This window comes from Plectropomus leopardus, chromosome 15, assembly GCF_026936395.1.
Source record: "Plectropomus leopardus strain MGB_pleo_1.0 chromosome 15, ASM2693639v1, whole genome shotgun sequence".
Taxonomy (NCBI): domain Eukaryota; kingdom Metazoa; phylum Chordata; class Actinopteri; order Perciformes; family Serranidae; genus Plectropomus; species Plectropomus leopardus.
In genome coordinates, this window is record NC_142190.1 from 26,543,958 (window position 1) to 26,568,127 (window position 24,170).

General features: G+C 38.4%; 2 protein-coding genes across 5 annotated transcripts in view; both read right to left on the reverse strand.

Annotated features, from left to right (window-relative positions):
- Positions 1-2,773, reverse strand: part of thoc2 (THO complex 2) — a 33,540-nt gene extending 30,767 nt beyond the window's left edge. Inside the window, exon 1 of one of the 4 annotated variants that reach the window (XR_006106466.2) lies at positions 2,400-2,773. Coding sequence is in view for 3 of the 4 variants with exons in the window: in XM_088088869.1 (XP_087944995.1) it covers positions 2,400-2,464 (65 nt within the window). In the remaining variant the exon portion in view is untranslated. The remainder of the gene's footprint in view (positions 1-2,399) is intronic. The other 3 variants (XM_088088869.1, XM_042499698.2, XM_042499697.2) reach the window with 3 other exon arrangements.
- Positions 2,774-3,297: 524 nt separating this feature from the next.
- Positions 3,298-23,925, reverse strand: stag2a (STAG2 cohesin complex component a). Its single transcript, XM_042498887.2, has 34 exons — positions 23,715-23,925; positions 19,570-19,688; positions 19,332-19,410; positions 18,781-18,939; positions 17,566-17,662; positions 17,388-17,464; positions 17,009-17,213; positions 16,724-16,875; positions 15,124-15,197; positions 14,734-14,857; positions 13,631-13,729; positions 13,320-13,399; positions 12,800-12,907; positions 12,145-12,253; positions 11,874-11,991; positions 11,564-11,667; positions 11,370-11,462; positions 11,184-11,273; positions 10,887-11,090; positions 10,733-10,803; positions 10,492-10,579; positions 9,951-10,031; positions 9,514-9,606; positions 9,234-9,408; positions 9,003-9,142; positions 8,809-8,910; positions 8,398-8,546; positions 8,164-8,292; positions 7,863-8,068; positions 7,351-7,588; positions 7,136-7,246; positions 6,842-6,968; positions 5,957-6,034; positions 3,298-5,377 (listed from the first exon to the last, which is right to left on the reverse strand). The coding sequence occupies exons 2-34, from the start codon at positions 19,611-19,613 to the stop codon at positions 5,354-5,356; spliced, it is 3,828 nt and encodes a 1,275-aa protein (XP_042354821.2). The 5' UTR covers positions 19,614-19,688; positions 23,715-23,925; the 3' UTR covers positions 3,298-5,353.
- Between the last annotated feature and the right edge of the window lie 245 nt (positions 23,926-24,170).

Here is a 24,170-nt window from a genome sequence, read left to right on the forward strand (position 1 = left end):
CCGAAATCACACACTAACTTCAACGCTACCAGCAACTGCAAACACGATGAGCCCCTCAAGTTTTTGGTTTTTCATCACATGTTAAGGAGTAATGTTGCTTCAGCTGTTATTAAAAGGCTACACACAGACAAACTCATTGTGTAACAATATGTCGCTCATTGTGTAACAATATGTCACAAGCATCTTCTTCTCCAAATAACACTTAAATTAGCTAAATGCTAACATCAGTATGCTAACAAGCTGATGTTGAGCATTTATAATGTTATGTGTTTGCCAAAATTCCTGACCCACCATCCACATTGTTTTTGAGATATTTCAGTCTGCATTACAGGATTGATGACCAACATCCCTGGAGCCATGTCACTAGCACAGCTAAAAGAAAGACTAAACCACACTGTATCCATCAAACAACTCAAGAATCATGTGATATGTCATCCATCTGTAAGCGTGCTCCTACCACAATACTTCACGTTTTCTGAATTTGCACATTGGATAGTAGACTCATGACCGAAGTTATTCACCTCTACAGAAGTATATAATACTTATTGATGTTACAGAGCTGTTTGGTTGCTGTTGTTATAAATGTTGTCTTCACTAAAGCATGGCATTGTGGGATATTAATGCTTGCATAGTGTCCAGTGTTTGCATACTGTAGTAATTCACTTGAAAAAGCATACTAAATCACATGTTAGTATAGAATTTCTGAAACCGCCATTATTTAACTTGGAAAACAGATGTTATGTAATAACAATGTGAACCTTTGCCTATCAGCACGTAGATAACGTCTTTTTAGTAGCTGCCCACCATAGTGATTTTACTGCACAGGATAGCATCCTTTAAGTGACAGGGAGTCTGTAGGGCCTTAAATCCTCCAACGTTAGGATGTATTTACCACTGTGCTGCCCAAACAGACACACTCAATAATCTGGTATATTTTTTGTGTGAAGTGATACAAGTATTTCTTCAACAGAATATTAACATAGCATTTATTCAACATTTTATGAACCTGACGCTGCTTCATTTCAGCTTTACACAGCAGCTAAGATTGTGTACCAGATTCACAGATATGCTGATGGGGAATAATATGCTTCTTATAAAAAAAAAGAAAGAAAGAAAAAAAAGTGCTGTCACACATAAGCTTTATGTAAAAGACTAATAATGGAGTAGTATGAGTTGGACCATCTCAGTGCAGGCCTTACTTAAATATGCAAGGCCTAAAACCACTTCTAAGAGCTAGCACGGTGGAGGAGCCTATTGTGTCAACGCCTGTCCGTGATGGCTGCGCTCAAGAAAATTAGTCAAAACTTCACGTACTGTTTCCATTATGGTAGATGAATAAAGCCAGCCTACATACTCTGCTCTAGGTTTTGATTTCCAGATGTTGTAAAGGCGATCTTGTATAGTGGTGCCTATGGTTAGTGGGTTTGACGGTTCACCGATAAAGTTGATGCTAGCTGTCCAAGTATTGTCGGTTAGCGCCGAGTGCATAATTCTGTATCGAGCAATACATCATTGTCTATCAGTCATCTATAGGTAACTGATGGGTTACGCAAATATATAGTTACAAGTTAACATTAGCTTAAAAGTTAAAGCGTCAGCCCTACATTAACCTTAACACCGTTACAGCCTCCTTACCAAAGATGCTTTATTTTTTAAGACATTTATCAAACAACTTCTTGAAATGTCAAGTATTTTTCAAGCTGCTGTACCGTAGCAATAAAGGGTCTAAAATTCACAAATATCACAGATACGTTAGGTGATGTTACAGCTAGTTAGCTTGCTATAACGTTATGTCAAGAGCAGACGTTTCCCTCCACTTGACTATTAACCTCACTGTTAACGTTACAATAAGCTGGTTGGCTAGATTTTTTTTGCAAAGTGCTCGTCGATTGTCTGTCGGCATATTAAGTTGGCTAGCTAACTATCTGAATTTTGGCAACAAATCCACTTCAGTTACGAGGCTAAAACTGTAACGATGCAGCCTAGGAGTTAGCTACATGGATGCTAACTAGCTTAGCTTGAAGAGCCACCCGTGTTTACAAATGAAGGAATGGTTTTGTAGGAGCGTAAGCTAATGCCAAATCGCTAGCATGCAGGTAACGTTAGCTAGGCGAATTTAGCTAACAACTCCAGTCCATGAAACGGGGTAACTCGACTGTATTTACGGTAAGTAAGTAACTGTTTGGAAAAACTTGCTTAATTTCTCAAATAGCTGCGTTGAATAATGTTAGCAGGCCAGTGAAAATGTCTTTTTTTAGCCTGCTAACGTTACCGCTAATGTTAGCTCTAGCTAACACACTTGAAAGCCTGGCCTCAAATTGCAACGTTTTTTAATGTAGTTAGCTTACTGATAAACTACTGCAACTTCTGACACCGTGTTGAAGTTGAGAGATACTCACAACTCGTGTTTTCCTGATTTTTCCCAGTTTTTGATCCATTCACCAGGGAGGATAAGTGTCGCCATCTTCCATACACACAGCCCGGATGTCTAATTCATCATGGCACACACAGGGTCAAATGTGGTGGTTAGCTTCTGCTAGCTCACTGTTGCATGGTGGGACACTGAGGGCTGAGTCTCAGAGCTTTGTTACCACGGAACTTTGTGTACTGACTGGAAATGGCACCTTCTGGATGCACCAAGCTCAGTTTGATCCAAATGTTAAAATACGTTTGATTTTCCTTAAATGATAGAATTGCGAACAAACACTACTTCTGGAATTTAAATGGAAAAAAACAACTTTATATATTTAACGTTACAGCCATGGTTTCAACAGTCCGCACTGCATTTCAGTTTCATCTGTACAAACTATTTACCGTTTGCTTGTAATGTGTGCTTGCCAGGGGCGTGTCTAGGATTTCAGGACATTGGGAGCTTTGCTCGGACATGATTAGGGTTGACCGGGGGGGGGGCTTAATCAGGAACTTTTTTTTTTTTTTTTTTTTTTTAAAGAACAAGCTCTATTTTGATGGTTTTCAATGCACTCTGGCACCTTATTCATCCCTGAAAACCTTTTAAATTATTATTTTCCAGATTAATGATAAATTGTGATTAGAACAAAACCAGTAGTCATTAGTAATTAGTATTAAGTACAGAATACTTTACAAAAGATATCATTAAGTATGTATTGACTCAGGGTCCCTGGTGGCTCAATGGATAGAGTGGCACCCCAAATACAGAGCTTGTGTCCTCAACACAGTGGCCACGGGTCCAACTCCAGCCTTGGCCCTTTGCAATAATTTTTTCAGTTACATCTTCAGACAAAAATACAAATCTTAAAGGATGCAATGAGACACAAATAGAATAAAAACACAAATTTAATATACACAAATATTTAAATATGTGTAAACATACAGATGTATGCACATTTTCAGCAGTTCAATGCAAAACAGGAGATTCAAAACTAAAGGATTAATGTAAATTTACAGGCAATTCTAAGATGTCTTTTTTTTCATCTGCCTTATATGAATAGTCAGTATGTGTATGGTAATGTTCAAGACCATGTGATCTCTTTCTCCAGTTTATAGTGAGAATCTGAGGAAATTATTAGGGTTTTGTATCTAACTACAATGTGAATACACTATTTTCCATTAAATCTGAATCCGCCAACCAGGCCAATACACAGAGGTAAAGAAATATCGCAACAATCCATTGAAAGACAAACAAAACAAAGTACTGTATGTGTACTTGCAAATTAGTAGGTTAACCTCAAATAGATACATTCTATTTAACCTTTCCCTAAAATTTCAAGCAAACAGAAACTGCAAATATAAAATGAGCACCGATTCACAATATATTACACATCTGTAATTGTATAATATACAATTCTGATACTATGATAGTTGTCTAAAGAATTCTAAAACTTTGTAATTTAGAATAATTCTATAACTCTTAAACACACAACAGTGGCTCATCAAATAAGTTGGCTTAAAAAAAAAAAAACAACTGCACACTTGCAAACTGGAAACAAAAACTCAAAACAAAACAAACAACACACACCTTTCTCAACCACTTTTCATTTCCATTATTTTAAAGATTGCAGCTACGGCATGTCTGTTTTCTTAGTTATTATTAGATACTATACAGCGGAGAAAAATAGTCAAGATATATGAGAGATTACATGTTTAATTAAGGTTGAGTCAAACTTTTATGTATGACACTGTGAGTGCTCCCAATATTAAAAAATAATTTTAGATGCAACCATCGATTTGTCAAATTACCACATTTGAGCGGTGCATTACATTGCACCCATTCATTAAAGAGAGGAGAAAAGAAATAACAAACAGCTGGCCATATCTATAGTAACATAATAATTTTCATTTAAAAAGGATTATTTCAGCATCTATGTGAAATAACATGATTAGAAACAATTAATTTACATTTGATTGTCATTACAAAATATCTATAAATCAAAGTCATCTATAAGGTATAAAAGCAGAACACATACATTTCTAAAAAATACCATCACAAAGAAATCTGAGAATGTCGTATATCATTTCTGGCAAGGCCTTTGAACAGTATGAGACGCCAGTTCACATTATACTTTACTGTGTACATATTTTGATATATGGCTACATGCCATGCCAAAGTCTACAGTTTAAAAGTACAGCAGGTAAACACAATATCACTGACACCTTTACAATGTAGCGCAGTCCAATTCAACAGCCCTGCAATAAATGCTGCCTTTACGAAGCGTACGATCTTCAATTTCTGTTCAGACTGCGTCAGAGAGGCACTGATTGGAGCTTATGATCATTTCTAAAAATATGGCTGTAAAATGACCATAGACTGAATTAATGCCTCTGTGACAAAGTGCAGTGTCACTACAGTGTTCAACAGCAACTGACTGCTACAAACATCATAAAGGTAGCATTTTTTTGCAGGGTTATTATATTTCTATCAGTTGGTGTTCATGAAATTGTGTTCACCCCACATGTATATCGGCCTCTATGTATTTACATCAGACAATTTTTGTCTACTGAATGAAAAAGATTAAAGGTATATATTATTCATTTGAATTTCAGTCTGTTATTGTCCCCTCACCATGCACCTGCCGCATAACGTCTGCACTGCTTCAACTTAGTGAGCTAAGTTGTTTTTCAGGGTTTGCCGAACAAAAACAGACATCTCTGCTGCAGTGTGACAAAAGTCCCGTGTGTGAAAATATCAGAATAAAATTCAAATTCAAGCTCTCGCTCTACATTTTAACAAAGTGTTAAAGAGGCAAACGTTGGTGTCACACAAACCATTTCTAGCAGTCCATTTTGCTCCATTACGATTTTCGCAGACAACAGTCATCCACCTTATCTTCTAAGGACTGTGATAACACATTCTCCTCGATGTGTCCAATTTGTTTTAGAACATCGGAACATTGAGAACCTAAAGACAAACAAAAGAGTTACTCAGAAATCAACTATCTTAGAAATAGGAAACAAAATGTTCGATTTTTAGCCTAGACAGATTTTTTTTAGGACATATTACTGTTTAGACATTCATACATGTAATATTATGTTGACTGTGTTTTCCATTTTGCAAATACAGGCTGTTACATGATTGAAAAAAGAACTAGTGCAGGGGTTTCATAGACATTTCTATGAAAAATTTGAAACATGTTTGCAATTAGGGTTGTACATAGTATGTGCTGTAATTTATATCTATCACTATGATGATGGAGAAAAGTACATATGTTTTAGAGTCAGATTTAAATCCAACAGCAGGTGAGTACTTCATACTCTAAAGATCGAGTTTTGGTGGATTAATGCTGTAACGTGTAATATCTGACTGTATGGACAACAAATTACATTCATAATTGTCTTTCAGTCATTATCATAAGAAAGCCAAGTTTTTTCAAGATAACATGCGTAAATTTTTTTTAACTGTGGGCACTTACATTTACATATTACATTTTTAAAATAAATATATCATTGAACAGCATTATGAGAGGTGTAAAATCCTTACTGAATCATCCATGATAGAAGATGGATCGAAGTAGTCCGGCTTTAGTTCGGTTCTTTCTCTGCGATTCTTCGATGCCGGCTGAAAAATAACAGCTCAGTCAGAACGATGCTCCACAAAATGTAAAAACAAGATATAAAAGGCCATTTGAGCTTCAAAGTCTGGAAAAAAAATGCATAGGAAAAGCTGTGCAATCAACTACTGCATGACTGGGGGTCATACAGAAACGAGAAACTTCTAACATTTACTGTAAATATTTGTCCAAGAACTGCCCCAAAGGCTCTGTCTGACTGTATTTGTGTTACACAGAAACCACATGAACAAAGGCAATAATCACTATTGTCATAGCATCAACATATCAGTTAGCAATGTGAAAACATGGTGACAATGTAAAAGGAGATTTATTATAATTTAGTTTCAGCTCAATGTTTAGCAGTCCAGCTTTTTGGGGGGAAAACCCCACCGTACGCTAGCTGGTCAGCACAGAGCAGCAGAGAGAAACATTAAGTAACTAAAGAGTAAACAAAGGAGCATTCTGCCATCAAAGAGCCGGACATGTATTTCACTCAGGAAGTGGTAGAGACCAAAAACAGCGCTAAACGAGAGTAAATATTAGACTTACATTCTGACTGGAAATTAGCACCGGCCAACGGCCAAATGCTGGTAATATATGCAAGTGGCTGCTAGATTTGCTTCACTCACCAGCCAATAAAACAATGATAACCTATTGAGTGGCAGGTGGACAAAAAAGTGAATTTCCAACCTTGCTTAAATGAATGATAATCCTGCTCTGTAACTGCTGAATGTGTGAATAAGGCAATCTCAAAGGGTGATGGTATGTCAGAGCTGTATTTACAATTTGTTTCCCCTGCCCCCAATTTTAATTACCAAATCGATGTCCATCGTGTCAAAATCCATGCCCTCATTGATGTCCTCCAAGCGGTCCTCTGATGACATCATCACGTCCTCCACAATCGGCTCCTCATCATCCTCCATGAGTCCTGAGCCTCGACGACTGAGGAATACACACAGGTATTTGTAAATAGGAAATACGTTTTTCACATACTGTCTATTGTTTAAATGTTATTTCAAAACAACAACAACAACAAAACGATGAGATTTCACAGTTTTTCTCCACTATTCAGGCCTGTGTAATGTACTCTAAAGAGGAGGTCATCTTACATTGCTTGCTGCATGTGATTCCTCATCTTGGCATAGTGCATGCTAACCCGCTCTTGCTGCTGACGGGCTTCAGCTTGTTGCCTCTGTGTCAACATCCAAGTAACCTGGGTACTGTGGGTACAGTGTTCAGTATTATAGCAAAATATGCAGCAGCATTTGCAGATATTAATTCCAAGGTATGGTAAAGGAATAGGTATGGAGAAATATTTCCATACTTGTAGTCAATGGTAGCTTGGTGGTGATGGTGTGGCTGCTGCTGGGGAGGCACAGGTTGATGGGGATGCTGCTCCGTTGGCATGGTGTATGTGGCCGTGTAGCTGTCCTCTGGCCTCATCTTCTTTGGATCCCTCAGTACAGTTGAGGTGAGGTGGGGCGAATGCATCATCACTGGCGTCTGCACATTCTGCTCACGGTTCATCCAAACTGCATCACTGCTGCTGCAGCTGTTCTCTTCTGCAAAAGTAAAGAACTCAGTCAATGTCAGAACTCATTGTGGAAATACACATATATGACTATTTAAAAATCCCCAAAACACTGAAGCATTTCCAACTTTGTAACTGTATTTGCCATTAAGCAATTTCAATGGCAAACTGGTGAAAAGATTTCTATAAATCCAAGAGACGGGGAACAGAGAAATACATCAAACATTAGGTTAGTTTGCAGATTGTCGCATGTTGCAGCTAAATTCATATTGCAATCAAAGTACAATGATGTCAGATTTGCTCACCTTCAGGCAATTTCCTTTTGCTAGCAGCAGCTGGCTTGGGCTTCTTACTCCTGGTGGAGCCTCGACTGCTGATCCCACTGATGACGGACATGGTGTCATCGTCCCCTCCAGCCTGCAAGGAGTTCCTGTATGAGATGAGGGGCAGCCAGCAGTCCTCTCGCTGCAGGGCCATCTGAATGGTCATGAATCGCTCCAGGTACATGTGACTGTACAAGTGTCAGAATACATCAGTTAGGACATTTTTAGAGTTCCTCGTTAGCTCTATGCTTAACATATAAACCACGACACACATCTTACTTACACTGTTCTCTTGTCCTGTCGAATTAGTTTGCTGGAGAACTCACTCAGGATATCCAAAAAAGCTAGATTGAGAGGCGGACTCCCCTGTCCTTGGGGACTAGGTTCCTTAAAAGCAAACTCAATTCCATCCCTAAAACACAAAGGGGAAATAAAGATTTGCCTTGCTCATTAAAACACAGATGTATTGCATGCAGAGCTGTAAACTAAAGCGTTTTGGCTCAGGACTTTTACTTACTTATGTAACATAGCAATAGCCTCCCTGGTCTTCATCTGATCCAGGCCGAATGTCAATGAAAAGCGTCGGGCGAGCTCTTTTATGCCGCAGAAGGCTGATGTTGAGCGGTCAACGTTAAAGCCAAGTTCAGACAACATCTCGTTGAATAACTGCAAAAGAAAGCAGAAATACACTTTTTCTCCCTCCACAATTCTTCACACATGGTTTCACAGACAGAGAGGTCTAAATCTGGACGTAACGCATGTGAGATCTCTTTTAACTTAAAGTGAGGAAATGTTTTAGATTTTGTTTCATATATTCTAAAAGATTTGCTAACATCTACTCATATATCTAAAAGAGAATTAATTAAAAAAACAACAATAAATATGTTGTCAAATTAAAAATTACTGAGTCTCCATCAATGAATCTTACCATTTGCAGGCTCAGTACGAGTGTCTTTGCACATTGTACTTTGTCAATTTGTCTTGTTTTGCTCATCGTTTCCTTGATGATATCTCCATAGTCATTGTAATACTAAGGACAAAAAAGACAGAACACTGTTAACAAAAAGAGCAAGGCAGGGGGAATTTCCTATAATTAATTACAAAAAAGGGGGTTAAACCTACCCTCATATACTGTTTAAATATATCTGCTCCGGTGTTCATTTCCACAACATTGTAAACGATTAATTTGCAATAGGCAGCTAGAAGGTTTCTTCGCTTGTGCAGAGCCTCAATTTTACTGGCCTCCTCATCTTGCTGTCCATCTGGGAAAAAAAAAACAAAAATCATATAAACATTTTTTTTAAAATGATTTGTAGTTTCAAATTTTAGTTTGGTTGGTTGACTGACGCCGACCTGTGCTGTTGTTATCGTCGTCCTGATCAATGAACACTTGATCGAGAATGAAGTTGAGCAGATCTGCCTGCAAAGAGGAGTCTGGCGTAAAGACCAGAGGCTCCAGTTGTTCCCGGCCTGAAGACATAATTTGGTGACTGAAGATCAATAGCAGATCACACAGTATGGTGAAGGCCTGGAATAAACACAACATTTTAGCATTTGTGAGGATTTTCAGTACCACTGAAGAATGGCCAGATAGAAAGGTCTGGAATAAAACGCCCTTTCAGCATCAGCCCACCTGTTCTTTAACTGCGTTATTGATGCTGTTTAGGTAACGCTGACACATTAGGCAGAAAGCTCTCATTTGCTTTCTCAAGGTCATCATATCACCCTAAAAAGAGCAAATTACCGGTTAAACATTTCTGTAAGTGAACAAAGTACAATCCTTACAAATTAAACAGATAACAGTTATGATTGTCAAAGTATTAATACATCTGTATGAATTTAAAAAGTAATATTTCAGCAGGTCAAAAAATAAATACGCTAAAACACAGTATCTCAGTTCAAACCAGCTACCCTTAATGAAAACTGGATTTCAAGAGGGGATTTTGCTACTTACGGCTGTCAATTATTGCCAAAAATCAGTCTTTTGAAAAGTACAATGGCCAAGTATTTTTTTAAGCACCATTTTGCTAAAAAAAAAAAAAAATCATTTCATGACTGATATGTAAATACCTTTAATGAACTGCCATCTGAAACCTTCGCCAGATGCCACAGGATGATGTAATGCGTACACTGCATTGCCTGAATCACAATCTGTGGTGGAAGGGGACGAGTAGTTTAGATGAGCCGTACTTTTACTGTTCAAATCAGGCTATGCAGATTATCAGAGAACATGTTTACAAATGCCACAATAACCTACAAATAACCTAGAGGCTACTTTCTGCTCATCTCACTCTAAGTCAGACATTTGATGGAATTTTAAAAACAAGGATGCACTGCTATGTGTAATTATCTCTTCTTTATGCTCTGCCACTTTTCCTGTGTGCAATTTTTGTCCTGTAAAGAGCTGATTATAAACCTGGTTACTCGTATAAATGGCCAAGATTTCTGTAATAACCTTCCCTGACTACTGAGGCTAAGTGCCTTCTTTACATGATTATCTTACTGAAGAAAGCCAACTGTAACCTGGATACTTAAGCATTGACTGACTGATAATGTTGCTTTAGCATTTTGGGGAAGTTGCTGACAAAGTAATAGAAGACTCTGCTGTTACCTGCTCAGGCATATCCCCGTTCTGCAGACCTGTGTTGAGTAGCCTGTAGTTGCTGGTGAAGAGATCCCACTTCGAGAGGTCATGTGCACTGGAGGGAAAAAGAAAAACGCAAATGATGAATAACACGAAATAACGTAATTCGTGATAAATACATATTTTATTCATTAAATGCCAACCTGAAAATGTTACTACTCCGCTCAACATACATTGAAACCATGAGGAAAAATGTTAACTGCCTTACTTGTGGAAAGCGCTGATCTTCTTCAGTGTAGATAGAACCTGGTAGGCATCATCCTCATCTGGTTCTTCTCCCTAACAAACAAAAGATCATACCTATGAAATCACAGACATTCAAACTTGCCTTGGCACCTGTGGACAAATCTTACAGCACCCACCTCTTGCAGGAAGTCCTCCAGGAGTCTATTGAACTTGTCTACAAGCTCATCGAGAAGCTGGGAGCGGGCGATGTCCACTCGGTTGTAGATGGTGAACTCTTCGTTGCAGAGGAAGTGGTAGGTGGTGGAGCAGGCCTCCAGGACCTCAGTGTCTGTGTGCTTATCCTGGACCTCCCAGATTTGCCGCAACAAGGCGTCCAAATGCTTAAGGAGAAAGAGCACAAAACATCATTTCGCTGACACCGTGTTTAATATAGAAGTTATATAGTCCAGAATAAAATGTAAAAACTGACAAACCTTTTCTAACCGGCCAGTTGTGTAGATGTCAAGATCAAAGTACTTTGGTATTTGTAGCAAATTGGTCACCTTATCAATATCAACGCAGTACTAAGATAAAAAAAGAGGAAGTTGTAAGGTTGAATGGTTATGAATAAAAGCTGTTGTCCAAACATACAAGTCAACAATGACAGTTCTTCAAATCACCTTCGCCAATAACAGAGGCAGTGCAACTGCAAACATCTCTGTGATCCGTGTCCGATCGTCCAACTGTGTCTTCTTCTCCTTTGCAGTCAGGACCTTTTCCATGCACAAAAACCCAACCAAGTTAATGACATAAAATAATTTAAGAAACAAAGCTAATCCAGTCATTGTAACATGCATGGCAACCAGACACTCACCCTCTTCCCCGAGCCTCTGCCTACCGGAGGATGGCATTCACAGGCCTGCCGAATGGCACAGAGCATGATCTCAACCAGAGCCGTCTCCTGGCGATCAGTCAGGGCTAAAATCGCAGACGCAGACAGTTACTGATGATGTAATGAAAAGACTTGCCCAACTACCTGATTACCAAGGTTATTGTTGTTAACTAAAACTAACCCAAAAACTAGGCGTAAAAAAAGACAAAATCATTTGAAAGAAAGGTTGCTTTTTCCTTATACTTGAGTGGAAAATCTGAACCAGTGATTGTCCGAAAGAGAGGATACTTACCTTCCTCTCCCGACATGGGCTCATCCAGCAGCAGGCTGATCATGGTCTCCCAGTCCTTCAGCAGCTCTGACCCACACTCCCACAGGCTGTCCACTAAGTAGGCCCCATGTTCATGCAGCTGTAAAGCATCAAAGGGTTAAATATAAAAAAATGAATAAAAATGAATTACAGTCTTAACACTCAAAAGTAGACGTATAGATTTCTTAAAATGGGCATTTTTTTATAACAATAAGCTCGGGGTTAACGTCATGAGACACAAAGGCCAGATTACCTCGCTCTCCAGGAAGAAGAAGACAGTAGTCTTGATGAGGCTGCCATTGAGACTCTGCCTGCCTCTCCGAGGTAATCCCTCCTCCTCAGGCCCTCGATGGCTGAAGAGCCTTCAGTCAGCACAATACAAAAAGCTGTTAAAAATGTCTGGCAAAGGTAGGTGGAACAAATAATGCTCTGCCTGCAGTCTCATGTGGTGTCACACTTTAGGGATCAGGATTCACGCATTTGTGATTTCACAGGATTTTCCTACAAGTTTTCATACAATTATTAAAGTAGCTTTCAGCTGTTTGCATACTTCATGATAATGAAGTTGCAGGTTATATGTATGTTTCACATGTATTTTACCATCATATTTCTATAAGGATAGATTGCTTAGATGCTCTGTTAAAGGGTGGTAGTTGTGTGATGGATTCAACATAACTCCCAATGGATATTTTTGTTTCTACATCAATAGTTTTAATGCAGTATCACACAGTTAACTTAGCGGGCTTGTTTTTTTTTGCTGTGAAACGAGATGAAATTCGGAATCCACTGTGAGCTTATGTGAAACCGAGCTGTATTGTGCCCTAAATGTGCTGGACATACAGTATAATAACCATTTCCATCAACAGCTCAGGTGTTTTAAAAGATTCAAAAGTAACAATAACACTTACTTCTTGAACAAAAATTCTCCAGCTGAAACAGCAATGGGTCGATGCGCAGAGTAAACCAGATGATACACACTCTCACAATCCTCTGCTGTCAGAACCTCATCACTACTCCTGTTAGATGAAATGAACGTCTTCTTAATAATAACAGCAATAACAGTTTAATCTATTAAATGTTTGATCAGCACAGGTAAGTTAAAAGTGTAAAACGATCCGTTTAAAATGTTCTGATACAGGCTTTTGGGATTAAGGGAGAAAGTATAAATATCAGATCTAACAAAATATGGTCATACTCTCCCCATTTTAGACTCAGTAATTGTCATCTCAGCTATAAACAAAAATGAAGCCATCTGTGAGCACTTATGGTCAAAGTTAATGTCTCTAATTTGAGCCAAAATATATGAAATCCCAATCTGCAGAGAGATTTTGTGTTTATTATGTTTACTTTAATGAGTATTTTGTCTTTATAGTCACATTACACAGCTTCATAAAACAAGATCAAACACAGAATGACGCTGTTACTCACTGCAAGACAAGTGTCAGAAGTTTAATGGCTTGTACTGCGACATCATATTCCTTGTCCAGAGTCATAGACACAATGCGGTCCTGTCAATGACAGTAGGTTTATGATTGAGACACAGTATCTTATCTAGATTATCTCCATAACATCAGTTGCCATATTAAACATGGGGACACTGAAGTCAAAATCATGTTATTACTATTTAGTTATCGGCATTTAGAGATGCAACAACTGAGAAGCTTGTAAATTTCCAACACATTTCAATGATGCAGAAAAAGCCTCTAACTACAGCTGTAGTGCTGCAGCTGCTGGCTCACCTTGAAGCGACTTGTGAAGAGCTCCAGTCGTGCGCCGAGCTCTCTGCTGTAGAACAGGCCTTGTAGGGCTGTCAGGCACTTCAATCGCACCTCACCTTGCTGCAGTCACAGTACAAATACAATAATTATTTACCATAATGAATGCCAAAACTCATGCTCTACTTTGACCAATTAAACACGCTTATTATTGTGTACCCCTATAAATAAAATATAATGATTCACGTCAGTAAGAATTATTTTTTTCCATTCCTCTACAAATTAATTTTAAATTTTTTAATTAAATTAAAATTAAAAATCTGAATTTGATTGAAGGATGATATGGATGCAATAACATTTAAACATCCAACAGTCATGGGTTCTGCTTTTTTTTATACTAATATGGTTGCAATTTTCTTCATGATTCAGGGCAGGTACGCATGTTGCTTTTTGGAGCCTAAAATGAATTGCTTTCACAAAAAACGCAGCAATACACACAGCATGTCATTTGATAAGGTGAAACCGATCACAGCTGGTAGACATTTTGCCTTTCTTCCAAAAATGTCAGTCTATGATTAATATGGGAAGGAAGTTGATAATTTTAATGCAGGGCTACCTAGAGCTTTACATCTGTCCCGGGGACAGTATTTTAGGCCTAAAACACAATTAACGCCTGGAAGAAGATCGGATTTTCACTTGGGAATTCCAGTAAGTAGGCTCTTGGTGCTGCTCAAGGTCTCTAAGCAACATCAGGCACAACCTGCCTCTTCACCCTTGAAAGTTGGCACAGAGTAGGCACAAGTGGCACCCAGCGCCTGCCCTTGAATATGAAAAGATCATATAATTGTACCCTAAAAAAACATCTAAGCACAAGCTCTGAGCATAAATGCTGCTGAAAAAAAGGAAAAATGAAATTTAGCGATAGAAGCTGCTTTTCACAGCAAAAATCTTCCTGTAAAGAGGTTTGACTTTACTGAGACTGATAGGATTGGTTCATCTGATTTAAACTGAGGTTAGAACCTGGTCTGCTAAATTACATTTGGACATGTTTTTGTCACTTTATCTGTTTTTCTTAAGGCAAGGTTAATTTTTTTCTAGAGAAAAAAAGTGACTGTCTGTGAGCTCACCTTGTCATGCATTGTCCAGCCAACATACTTCAGGTAACTATCATTGAGGAAGGCGTCACTGTACAGTTTCATCCACACTCCAATCTCCTCAATACAAATAGCGCGGATTTCTGCAATGGCATCACTGGCCAACACAACAGAAATCATTACATTTAGTCATTTATATAATGCAATATGCCATTTTGTAAACAATCAGCTGTTTAATCTCCAACTAAAATCACATGGACTCATTTTTGTGTTGACATGAATTTCACACTAGAGGGCGCCACAAAGCCAATGAACACTGAGAGGTCCCTGCTTGTTGTGAAAGGACTCAAGTGTGATTAGAGGCTCCTCGGTGAAATCTCACAGTCAACATGCAGAGTGTAAGTCAATCAGGGATTCACTTACCGATATCTGTGAACAAACACTCCTTTGAAAATTGCATTCATCATGTTTTCAATTTCATCTTGATTCTCTTGAAGCTGAAAGATAAACACAAAATGACACTTTTTAAAATATTGACTTGAATATAGCCAAAACAAAAGGCCGTTGTTCTGTGTTGGTTAACCATCCAACACAAAAACTAAAAAGTATGATTTTAAAGACATCTGTTAGCAGTCATTTTATCGATTTTAATGGGAAAGGCTCTAAATATTCTATATTGTTCTTACTGTCAAATCTGTTGCGCTGGCTGAAATTACCAACAAATAAGACACAATTAAAAAATACTAATGCTGTAGATGCCAGCGATGTGTCATCAGAACAGTGCTGTGCAGTGACAAATATAAAAAGGAATGACCGAAGGTATACGCCGGCAGGCACGGACATTTTTAGACAGGATGATATCATAGCTGCCAGCAGGTGATGTTACAATGTTGGTGCAAAAGAGGACAATACTGGACTCTTGCAAGTGAGACAATTTCCTAACAACTACTGAAAGCTACAAGTTACCGTGCCAGAACTAAACCAATAAAATAAAAATCTCTTTAAAAATAAAACAGCCACGGTGACGATGGTTTGGTGAACAGAATGATATTTTGCATGAAGTTTATCTTAGTTATATGTTTTATTTATTTAAATTCCAAGTTAACTTATATGAACTATGATTCCTGGCTAAATGTAAAATATTTTTGCCCTGTTGTGGAGAAAGGCAGACGATTTTTACAGCAGGTCTGAATCACCTGTAAATTTTTTTCACACCTAAGGCCTTGTTCTCATGTACACAAGCAAATCTGAAAATGTATCTTGTTTGTATCTTGTGTTTAGGCCTCTGTCAACATGCAAACTGCATTTAAGATCACTGAAAACTGATCTTTTGTAAAACTGCGTTCAGGGTGAAGATTTTTAGAAACACAGTGTTTTTGACTCCAGAGTGCATGCCATTACCTTCTTTGTGAGGCGTCAGAAATAAGGGCGAAATTTTGTGCAATGGCAGATGTAGCAAAAATAGTTGGATGCTCTAACCTTTTTGGATGTTTTAGCATAAATGTACAGTTACTCTTCCACTATATTTGGGAAGAGAGGCACCACAATGAATTTTTAGTTTTTATTTGTCGGGAGATTTTTTCGTAACAGTGCATGTGTGGACGGGATTTTTCTTTGAGAATGAAGGAGGGAAAAACCCTGTTTTCAATAATACCCATGTTTGTGTGGACTACACCTAAGAGAAATGTATAAATATGTCAAAATTTGGCAAACGGCAAATATTGTATTAAATAATGTGCCACAAAACAATCAACCTGTTTGTACAACTGGTTCTTGCATGAGGACCACTATATATTATATAAGAAGACTCCTAAATGTTATTGTTATTGTAAACAGTAAGAACACAAAGTGCAATTTATCATCCATCAGACAGTGCAAAGTCCATACAAATAGACATAAAGATATATCAATTTACAGAATAAATAATAAACACATGTATATAAAAGAATGCAAATGAATGCAGTTGTGATATGTCAGTAATGAAACTACAGACAGACCCAATATTTGAGAGAAACATAGATACCTCTTTACGCTTCTGTAACAGGAGCTCCAGCCTGTCATTGGCTCTTTTTGCTACGACCTTGTTCCTCTCCGCCTCATACTGTCTCTGCGTGTTGTCCATATTGATGCTCAGGTTGAGAGCGACGTTTACCAAGGCTGTCATCAACTTCATGGCTGCAGACAATGACAAAGTTCAGATACGCACCCGAAGGAATAGCGGTTTCTGCACAATAACGGCATGAGCGTGCAGAGAGGAACAGAGCAGAAAAGCAGAACACCAAAGTGAAACGCGCACATTCAAACTAACCTGCTAATGTGCTTGTATGTCTGAACGCCCTGACTTGTGAGTCAGACAGGCCGGTGAGGAGCGAGATGATTGTGTCCATCATATACTCGTCATAGATGATGCTGTACTGACACTGACGCACGAGGACCGCAATGAAGTCACAGAAGCTTATCCTGAATTTCTTCCACTGTGGTCCCGACAGAGTTAATGGATAGTCACCGCTGTCCTGTTTGATTACAGCAGAGACAATCAGATTCAGGTCAGGAGGATTACATCTATTTCCCTTCGTGTCAGCCACATTACAAACATCTCCCATGCTGGAATCTGATAATGGCAAATATTTTATGAATATGCTCTACTAATTATTATAGATAGATGTAAAAAATACAGCCTGTATCACCTCATCAAACTCTTCTGTCATTTTTCGGATGATTTCAGAGTTTTGCATATGTCTGAACATCTCTCCACTCACAGCACCTGTGTGGAGAAGCAAACAACAGCAGCAAAGTTCAGCATATTTATTTGCTTTCAGGCACTCGACCCGCCAGATATTCAGAAGCATCGTGTCAGATACTTACCTTTACAGCCGGAGCACTGAATGAAGAAGTTGATTAAGTCCAAGAGAGCAATGTCCCTGTCGTGTTTGTATGCCTCGATCCAGTCATCAATAACAGACTAGAAAATAAAATATGACCATGACAAAGACAACTTTTTAAAAAAAAAAAAAAATCAAAATATCATGTTTGGGATGATGATGTTGCCCCAAAACAATTTAATCTCAAAACTAGAATCACTGCCTCACGATTGTATATACATGATATTTAGTAAAGGCCAGAAGAGCGTTTTTGCAGAACAATAGGATGTCACAGTGAAGTTGCAATTTGACGTTTTGGATATAAAATGTAATTATTTTATCCTATTAGATATTATTGTCATAATTGTCATATGAATTCCTGATTTATGGCCAAAAACATGTTTTGTGACATTACAGTGACATCACAAAAGTTCATTCTTTAGTGTGAATGGACGTTTGTGCCACATTTGCATTCTTGATATATAACATTGATGAGAATGAGATGGATACAAGGTCACAGTGATCTTAACCTTTGAACACCAAGTTTTTATCATTACACCACTGAAATTAACTTGAGGTGTTCGTAAGATAACATGTTCACAAGATTGAGAGAGACAAGGTCACAATGACTTTGACCCTTGATAGCCAAAACTTAATCACTTCATTGTTGAGTCCAAGTGTATGTTTGTGCCAAATTTAGAGATATTACCTCAAGGTGTTCTTGAGACATTATGTCCGCAAGAAAGAGACAGACAAGGTCACAGTAACTTTGACCTTTTACCATCAAAATATAATCAGTTCATCCTTGACTCAAAGTGGATGTTTGTGCCAAATTTGAAAATATTCTCTCAAGGGGTTCCCAGAATATGGCCTTTTACAAGAATGAGACAGTGGAGGTCACAGTGACCTTGACGTTTGACCTTTAACTAACAAAATTTTAAAAAGTTCATTATCAAGTCCAAGTGAACGTTTAAGCCAGAGCTAAAGAAAGTCCCTGAAGGCATTCCTGAGGGAATTTCTTATTGCATTCACAAGTATGGGACAGACGAACAAAAAAATCCAAAAACATAATGCCTCCAGCCACAATTATTGCCAATACGGAGGCATGAAAATGGAACCCATAGCTACCACACCAGTCAAATTATTATCAGACCAACACAACAATGAAAAAAAAGATGAAGAAACTACAACACAAGACACCACACTAATGTGTACCCACCTGTGTGGCACTCTTCCCCATTTTAACCACCTCAAACAGGGTCATATTCTCCATCCCGTTCTCCTGATGATGGCCATTCACCCTGCCAACACCGGGGGCCCGCCCTGCTCCGCCACCTTTGGCCTTGTCTCCAAACGCCTTCTTCCCCTTCTTGGCTGCCTGTTGGGAAGAAAGATTATGAACAGAGGATAAAAGTGTGTTATTGTGTTATCATAACTCTAAACACAGTGCATGTGCATTAAATGTGCGTGTAGACGGAACAGCTTATCAAGTTGCCAGTAATTGAAAAGCTGTCTCAGTGTGGGACTGAATTACATCACAGACATTTGATGCACTGACACAGGAATAATTTATTTTCCAATCAAACACAGCTGCTGCATAACATCACACTGTTTCTACTCTGTGTCAGTCCTGTGATGCACTGGGAACCAGTCCAGGGTGTTTCATTGCCTTCCACCAAATGCATGTTGAAATTGGCTCAAGCCTCCCTAATTACACATGCATGTAAACAGAAAATAATTAAATGACGATCAAAGGTCCGAAAAACATACCATGCCCTTTCCCGTCTTTGCATTTTTGCCATCAGGATCCTCAAGGTCAGTATCTGAAGACAACTGCGATTCTGCCTCTCTGTGCACAACCAGATTAAGTCATTAAAACCATGAAACAGACCTCAAACATAACATTTAAGTTCCTCAGGAGAACATGACAGTGCCCATGCATACATACAAAGAAACATTCAAAGACAGGTTTAATTTGAGAGTATAATGTCTGTAATGCCCTGCTTACTGAGGAAATTGAAACTCTGTGTGCAAATCCTGCGCTGCTATCATTTCTGTAACATTTTCTGGATCTGCTGAGTGGGTGCTTCTACTGCCCTGGACCCAAAAGCGAGGAGGTATCTGCACCTGGAAAATAAGACATATGAGAATAGTTTATTGATAAACAACAATGAAAACACTGCAAGAACTCACAAGAAAACCACACCACATTTTACCTAAAAAAAAGCGCATACAACATTCAGGATCAGGGACAAAGACAACATATATGTTTCTACTGGCAGAGAGAGAACATGAAGCTCTAAGATGCACCAGTCAAACACTTCAGTCAGTGACATGAAACCTGTCTATGTGTCTACAACATGATGACGATGAACGTGCAGATATTGAACATTTGATAAAATCCAAGACAAAAAGATGGCGTTTTTTGTGGCTCATTTAATAATAATTACAATAATCGCCTCAATTACACTGATAGCAAAGCATTACAAGTTTTATGAGTCATGTACTTGTATACATGCGAAATTACGTTTTTAACAACTATATTGTGTATCCCAATCAATGCATGGTAGTAGCGGTCGAGGAACTTGGTAAATACTTATGTAAGTGGCATATAAGCGGCTCTAAATTGTAAATTTCTGCTCATAACCTCACAACTTTTTGCTTTACAAGCTTTCCTAAATGTACACCTTAACTAGGACACTGTTTACCACTGTTCAGTGTGTCTCACCAAAATAAATATTAACTATTAAAGCCAGGCACAATGGGTGCATTTGCAATGCCTAAAAAAAGCACAGATATAGATAACACAAGTGTGAATTCCAAATAGCTGCAACCTCCATGCCAAATTTCAGCCCGCCAGGGCAAAAAAAACTGTAGCCGCCAAAGGGTGGGGACATTTCTGTGACCTGACCAATAGACAGAGTAAGCTGTCGAGGTGCAGCTAAAATGAATGATGGCTTAATTTCCATTTAGGTGCTCCAGTTTCAGGGTCTTGGTATTGTGCATGTTGGCTCACTGTTACACTGTCATGGCTTACTGAGGCACCCGAATAGACTGGAGCTATTATTTAATTTTTTTTTTCACTAACACCTGTGCTTGCCCTGCTGTCAACTGTGAAAAAGGCCAAACGACAGCAAATTTAGCACAGTCAATGTTAATTATCAAGAATTTGTTTAAGTTAATTATCAATCAAATCTGATGGTTCCATATTCTCGGATGTCAAGATTTGCTGTATTTGTCTGTTGTGGATCAACATTTTTCAAAATTCTCTGACATTCTGTAGATGGAACAATTAATTAATCTCAACTGATTTACAAATATATATATATATATATATATATTATTCCTAAATACAAATCTAATTCAATCACACAGCTTGTTCATAGCTCTCCTCAACAAACAAGCCTTTGTTGAAGCCTTGATGGGGGTGTTTTTCTTAGTCATTTTACTGACTCGCTGCAAATCTCAGCTCTACAGTTTTACAAACCGAGAACTCCTAAATCCTGCTTTTATCTCTCACTGTGCAGATAATTCCAAGCTTAAAAGTCAGCTATTTATAAATAAATTGCACTGTTGGAAACACAGACAAAATATTTTTAATCAACTTTTCTGTCATCCTCAGAATCACAAAATTCTAGTTTTCTATGCACTTAGTGCTGAATAAATGTAATCAATCAGTTAATGAACATTATGATGACTGATATTACTTCTGCCAGATAATTAGCCGTTTGTCATTCAGTGAATAAAATACCAAATATGTGCTAGTTAATACATCACATACATGAGGATTTTATGTATTTTCTGCATGTCTTAATTAATTTTATATAACTGCTAATTTAACAGTCGGGGTTTATTGACTGACACTCAAATACGCAAGATAAACACATTATTTTGGGCTCTGGTATCACATTATGGGATTCAATCAGAGTTGACAACTTTAAAAAGCAAAAGTGGTGGAGTCAATGCTTGCAAAATTACCCTCTACTGATAAAGTGACCAATTAAGTTTAATCACCAGATTTGGACGAGCAATACAAAGAGGCGACTGACAGAAATAACCAGTACAGATATGGTACAGTGGCACAGCAAATTATTTAATAGTGTATGACTACTTGCAGCTGAGCAATTAAAAATAATTTAATGATTATATCAAAATCATGTCTTTTTTTTCTTTATTTTTTTACTGTAAGTCCTGCATACAGAGCATGATATATCAGAATTGTGTTTAACTGCCACACTCACAAATGTGTTTTAATCCAACTGTTAGACCTGTATTGAACTCTTGACCCAAAGGTGATCACTAATTCCACTGAGCGAGACAGGTGGGCGGTTTTCTCAAGCTAAAATTGTCCATTTACCATTCACTGGGTGGTAATCTGACAAAGAAGTAGGACATCTTTACTGAAACCAACACTTGATTCGCAACTGATGTGACTGACATAAATGAGCTAAAGACAGCATGCAGAAAGCTGCAGACATGATGAATCATTTTCTGGGCCACACCACACTGCACTGTCAGGGATGTGTGTGTGTGGTCTTCTAAACCACCGGAAACCCATGAATGCTTGACCCTGGGAAACATCTTTTCGTTTTGTTAAACAAATTCCTTGCACTGACTGAAGTTATTTTTAGTTTAGGAAATGCCCAACTCCTCCAAAGGTGCCTGTAAGACATTGTGGAGAGGACTAACCCAGCTCTTCACACATACTTCTGCAGGTCAGGCGCAGGAAAAGTTCATTAACTAAGTGCATGAACCTGATATGATTAGTATTTTCTATAAGGTTTTGGGGTCGACAGATTATTAGCCCGGCCGATTATCGGCGCAGATATTTGGCATTTTGCTGATTATCTGTTATCCATTTAATTTTAATGATCACCAACAAATTTAATCAATTAAAAAGTGCAAAGAAAGTGTCAGCATGGCAGGACCTTTTACTTTGTTAAACCAAAGAGAGCTATTTTTATTTATTCATTTTTATTTAAATTTTAACTAAGGTTTATAAAAAATTAAAGAAAAAGTTGCTGGGAACTTGCTGTGTATGAAAGTGTGTGTTTTGATTAAATATTTGCTAAAGGTTTGTGTTGGAATTTGTTATATTACAAAGTTGAAATTCATTTTATTGTAAATGCATACTGGTTCCATATGTCGCTTATTGGTCCAGTTAACTATGAATAATCAGTATGGGCCCTGAAAAAAACAATATCGGTCGAACCCTTACAGGGTTATTATGCAATTAAACTGGACGAATAACGTAAGGGGTATAAATACACACTGGTGATTCGCAATTCAATGACTTCCCGTTACAACAGATAATGTCAGAGAAGGGAAATCTGTGGGGGCGTGTTTACACAACACTAGCACACAGTAACTGAAGCTGACGATCCCGAAGTGCAATGTAAACATGACACGGCTGTCTTTGTCCCGAGCAGACGAGGACTCAGACTCCAAAGACCATAAATACGAGCACGTAACGTTACTGGATTCAATGTGGCGTTACGGTACTTTCTTGGAGAAGTACTGTAATAGAAGTATTTCTGTCAGGTGGTTGTTTTAGGAAACTCTGCATATAAAGCAAGTCATATTGTTGCAAAACAGTTCTGACACGCGCAGTTGTATAACTTTACTTCCGAACTACAAACGCAGCTGCAGATGTTGGTGTATCTGGTGATTCCTATCCACTCTCATCTCTTCCTGACGTGCCGTCTTTGCTACGACGGCCGAGCTGCTCTCTGGCTAATACGAGCTAACCTGACTGGTGTGCATGTTAGCCGCTATATTACCCAGTTAGCTACCTTTAGACCCTGTCACTGGCCACGTTATTCGCACCGAACAGCTAGCTTTACGATTAGGATTTCTATTTGGATGTCAATGGCTACATTTTCAGCATTGGATTAGTTGCTGTCTTGCCTAGCATTGTCGTTAGCTGTAACGTTAGTTGGCTAACGGGACCACTTCTAAACAGCAGCTGGAATGCTACTTCTCCATTATTAATCACCTCAATTTAAATTTATTCTGATAAAGTCATAATCCTGCGTTATTGTCTCCTGTTAACACTACCGCCAAGTACCTGTTCAGCTAGCTAATATAGCAGCATCAATGACAAACTCCCTGGATGTTAACATTAGCTATCCGCCATTTTACGTTACAACTTACCTCGTTTTAAATCAAACGCGGATTGAGACCAAATGATCCTAACGTTGCGAGCTTTGCAAAGAGGATGCTTTCGTTAACTTGCTGCACAAACTGTCATTTTCCAAAGGTGAAAACTGATAGTTTTAATTTCTAGCTCACGCTAAGAAGCTCCTCGGTGGCTAACCTAGCAAGGTTCAGTTTGTATTTTCGTTGTTGTGCATGTAGCACACACACCACCTGTCGGCCGCTCCCTGAACCGCATGTTAGAGAGGCCACATCATGTCAGGGCAAGACTCCTCTTCAGTGCGTTTATGGAGTCTCTCTGCTGGAAAATATCCACTTCAAGCAATAACATCCAAGTCTGAAATTAATCTGCGTGTCTGTAAGTGGAGAGGTAATTTAATATGGATGACTCTGTATCACAAATGTGCTTTCATGTTGCATGTGAAATTATACATGTCAAATTTACCTGCAATT

Excerpts from the sequence above, each read along its gene's own strand:
- stag2a (XM_042498887.2), bottom strand. The coding sequence starts at position 19,613 with ATGATAGCAGCGCAGGATTTGCACACAGAGTTTCAATTTCCTCA. Across the intron at positions 16,876-17,008 it reads ACATACAAGCACATTAGCAG|CCATGAAGTTGATGACAGCC; the intron begins GTTAGTTTGAAT and ends CATTGTCTGCAG. Across the intron at positions 11,463-11,563 it reads GCAGAGGCTCGGGGAAGAGG|GTCCTGACTGCAAAGGAGAA; the intron begins GTGAGTGTCTGG and ends TGCATGGAAAAG.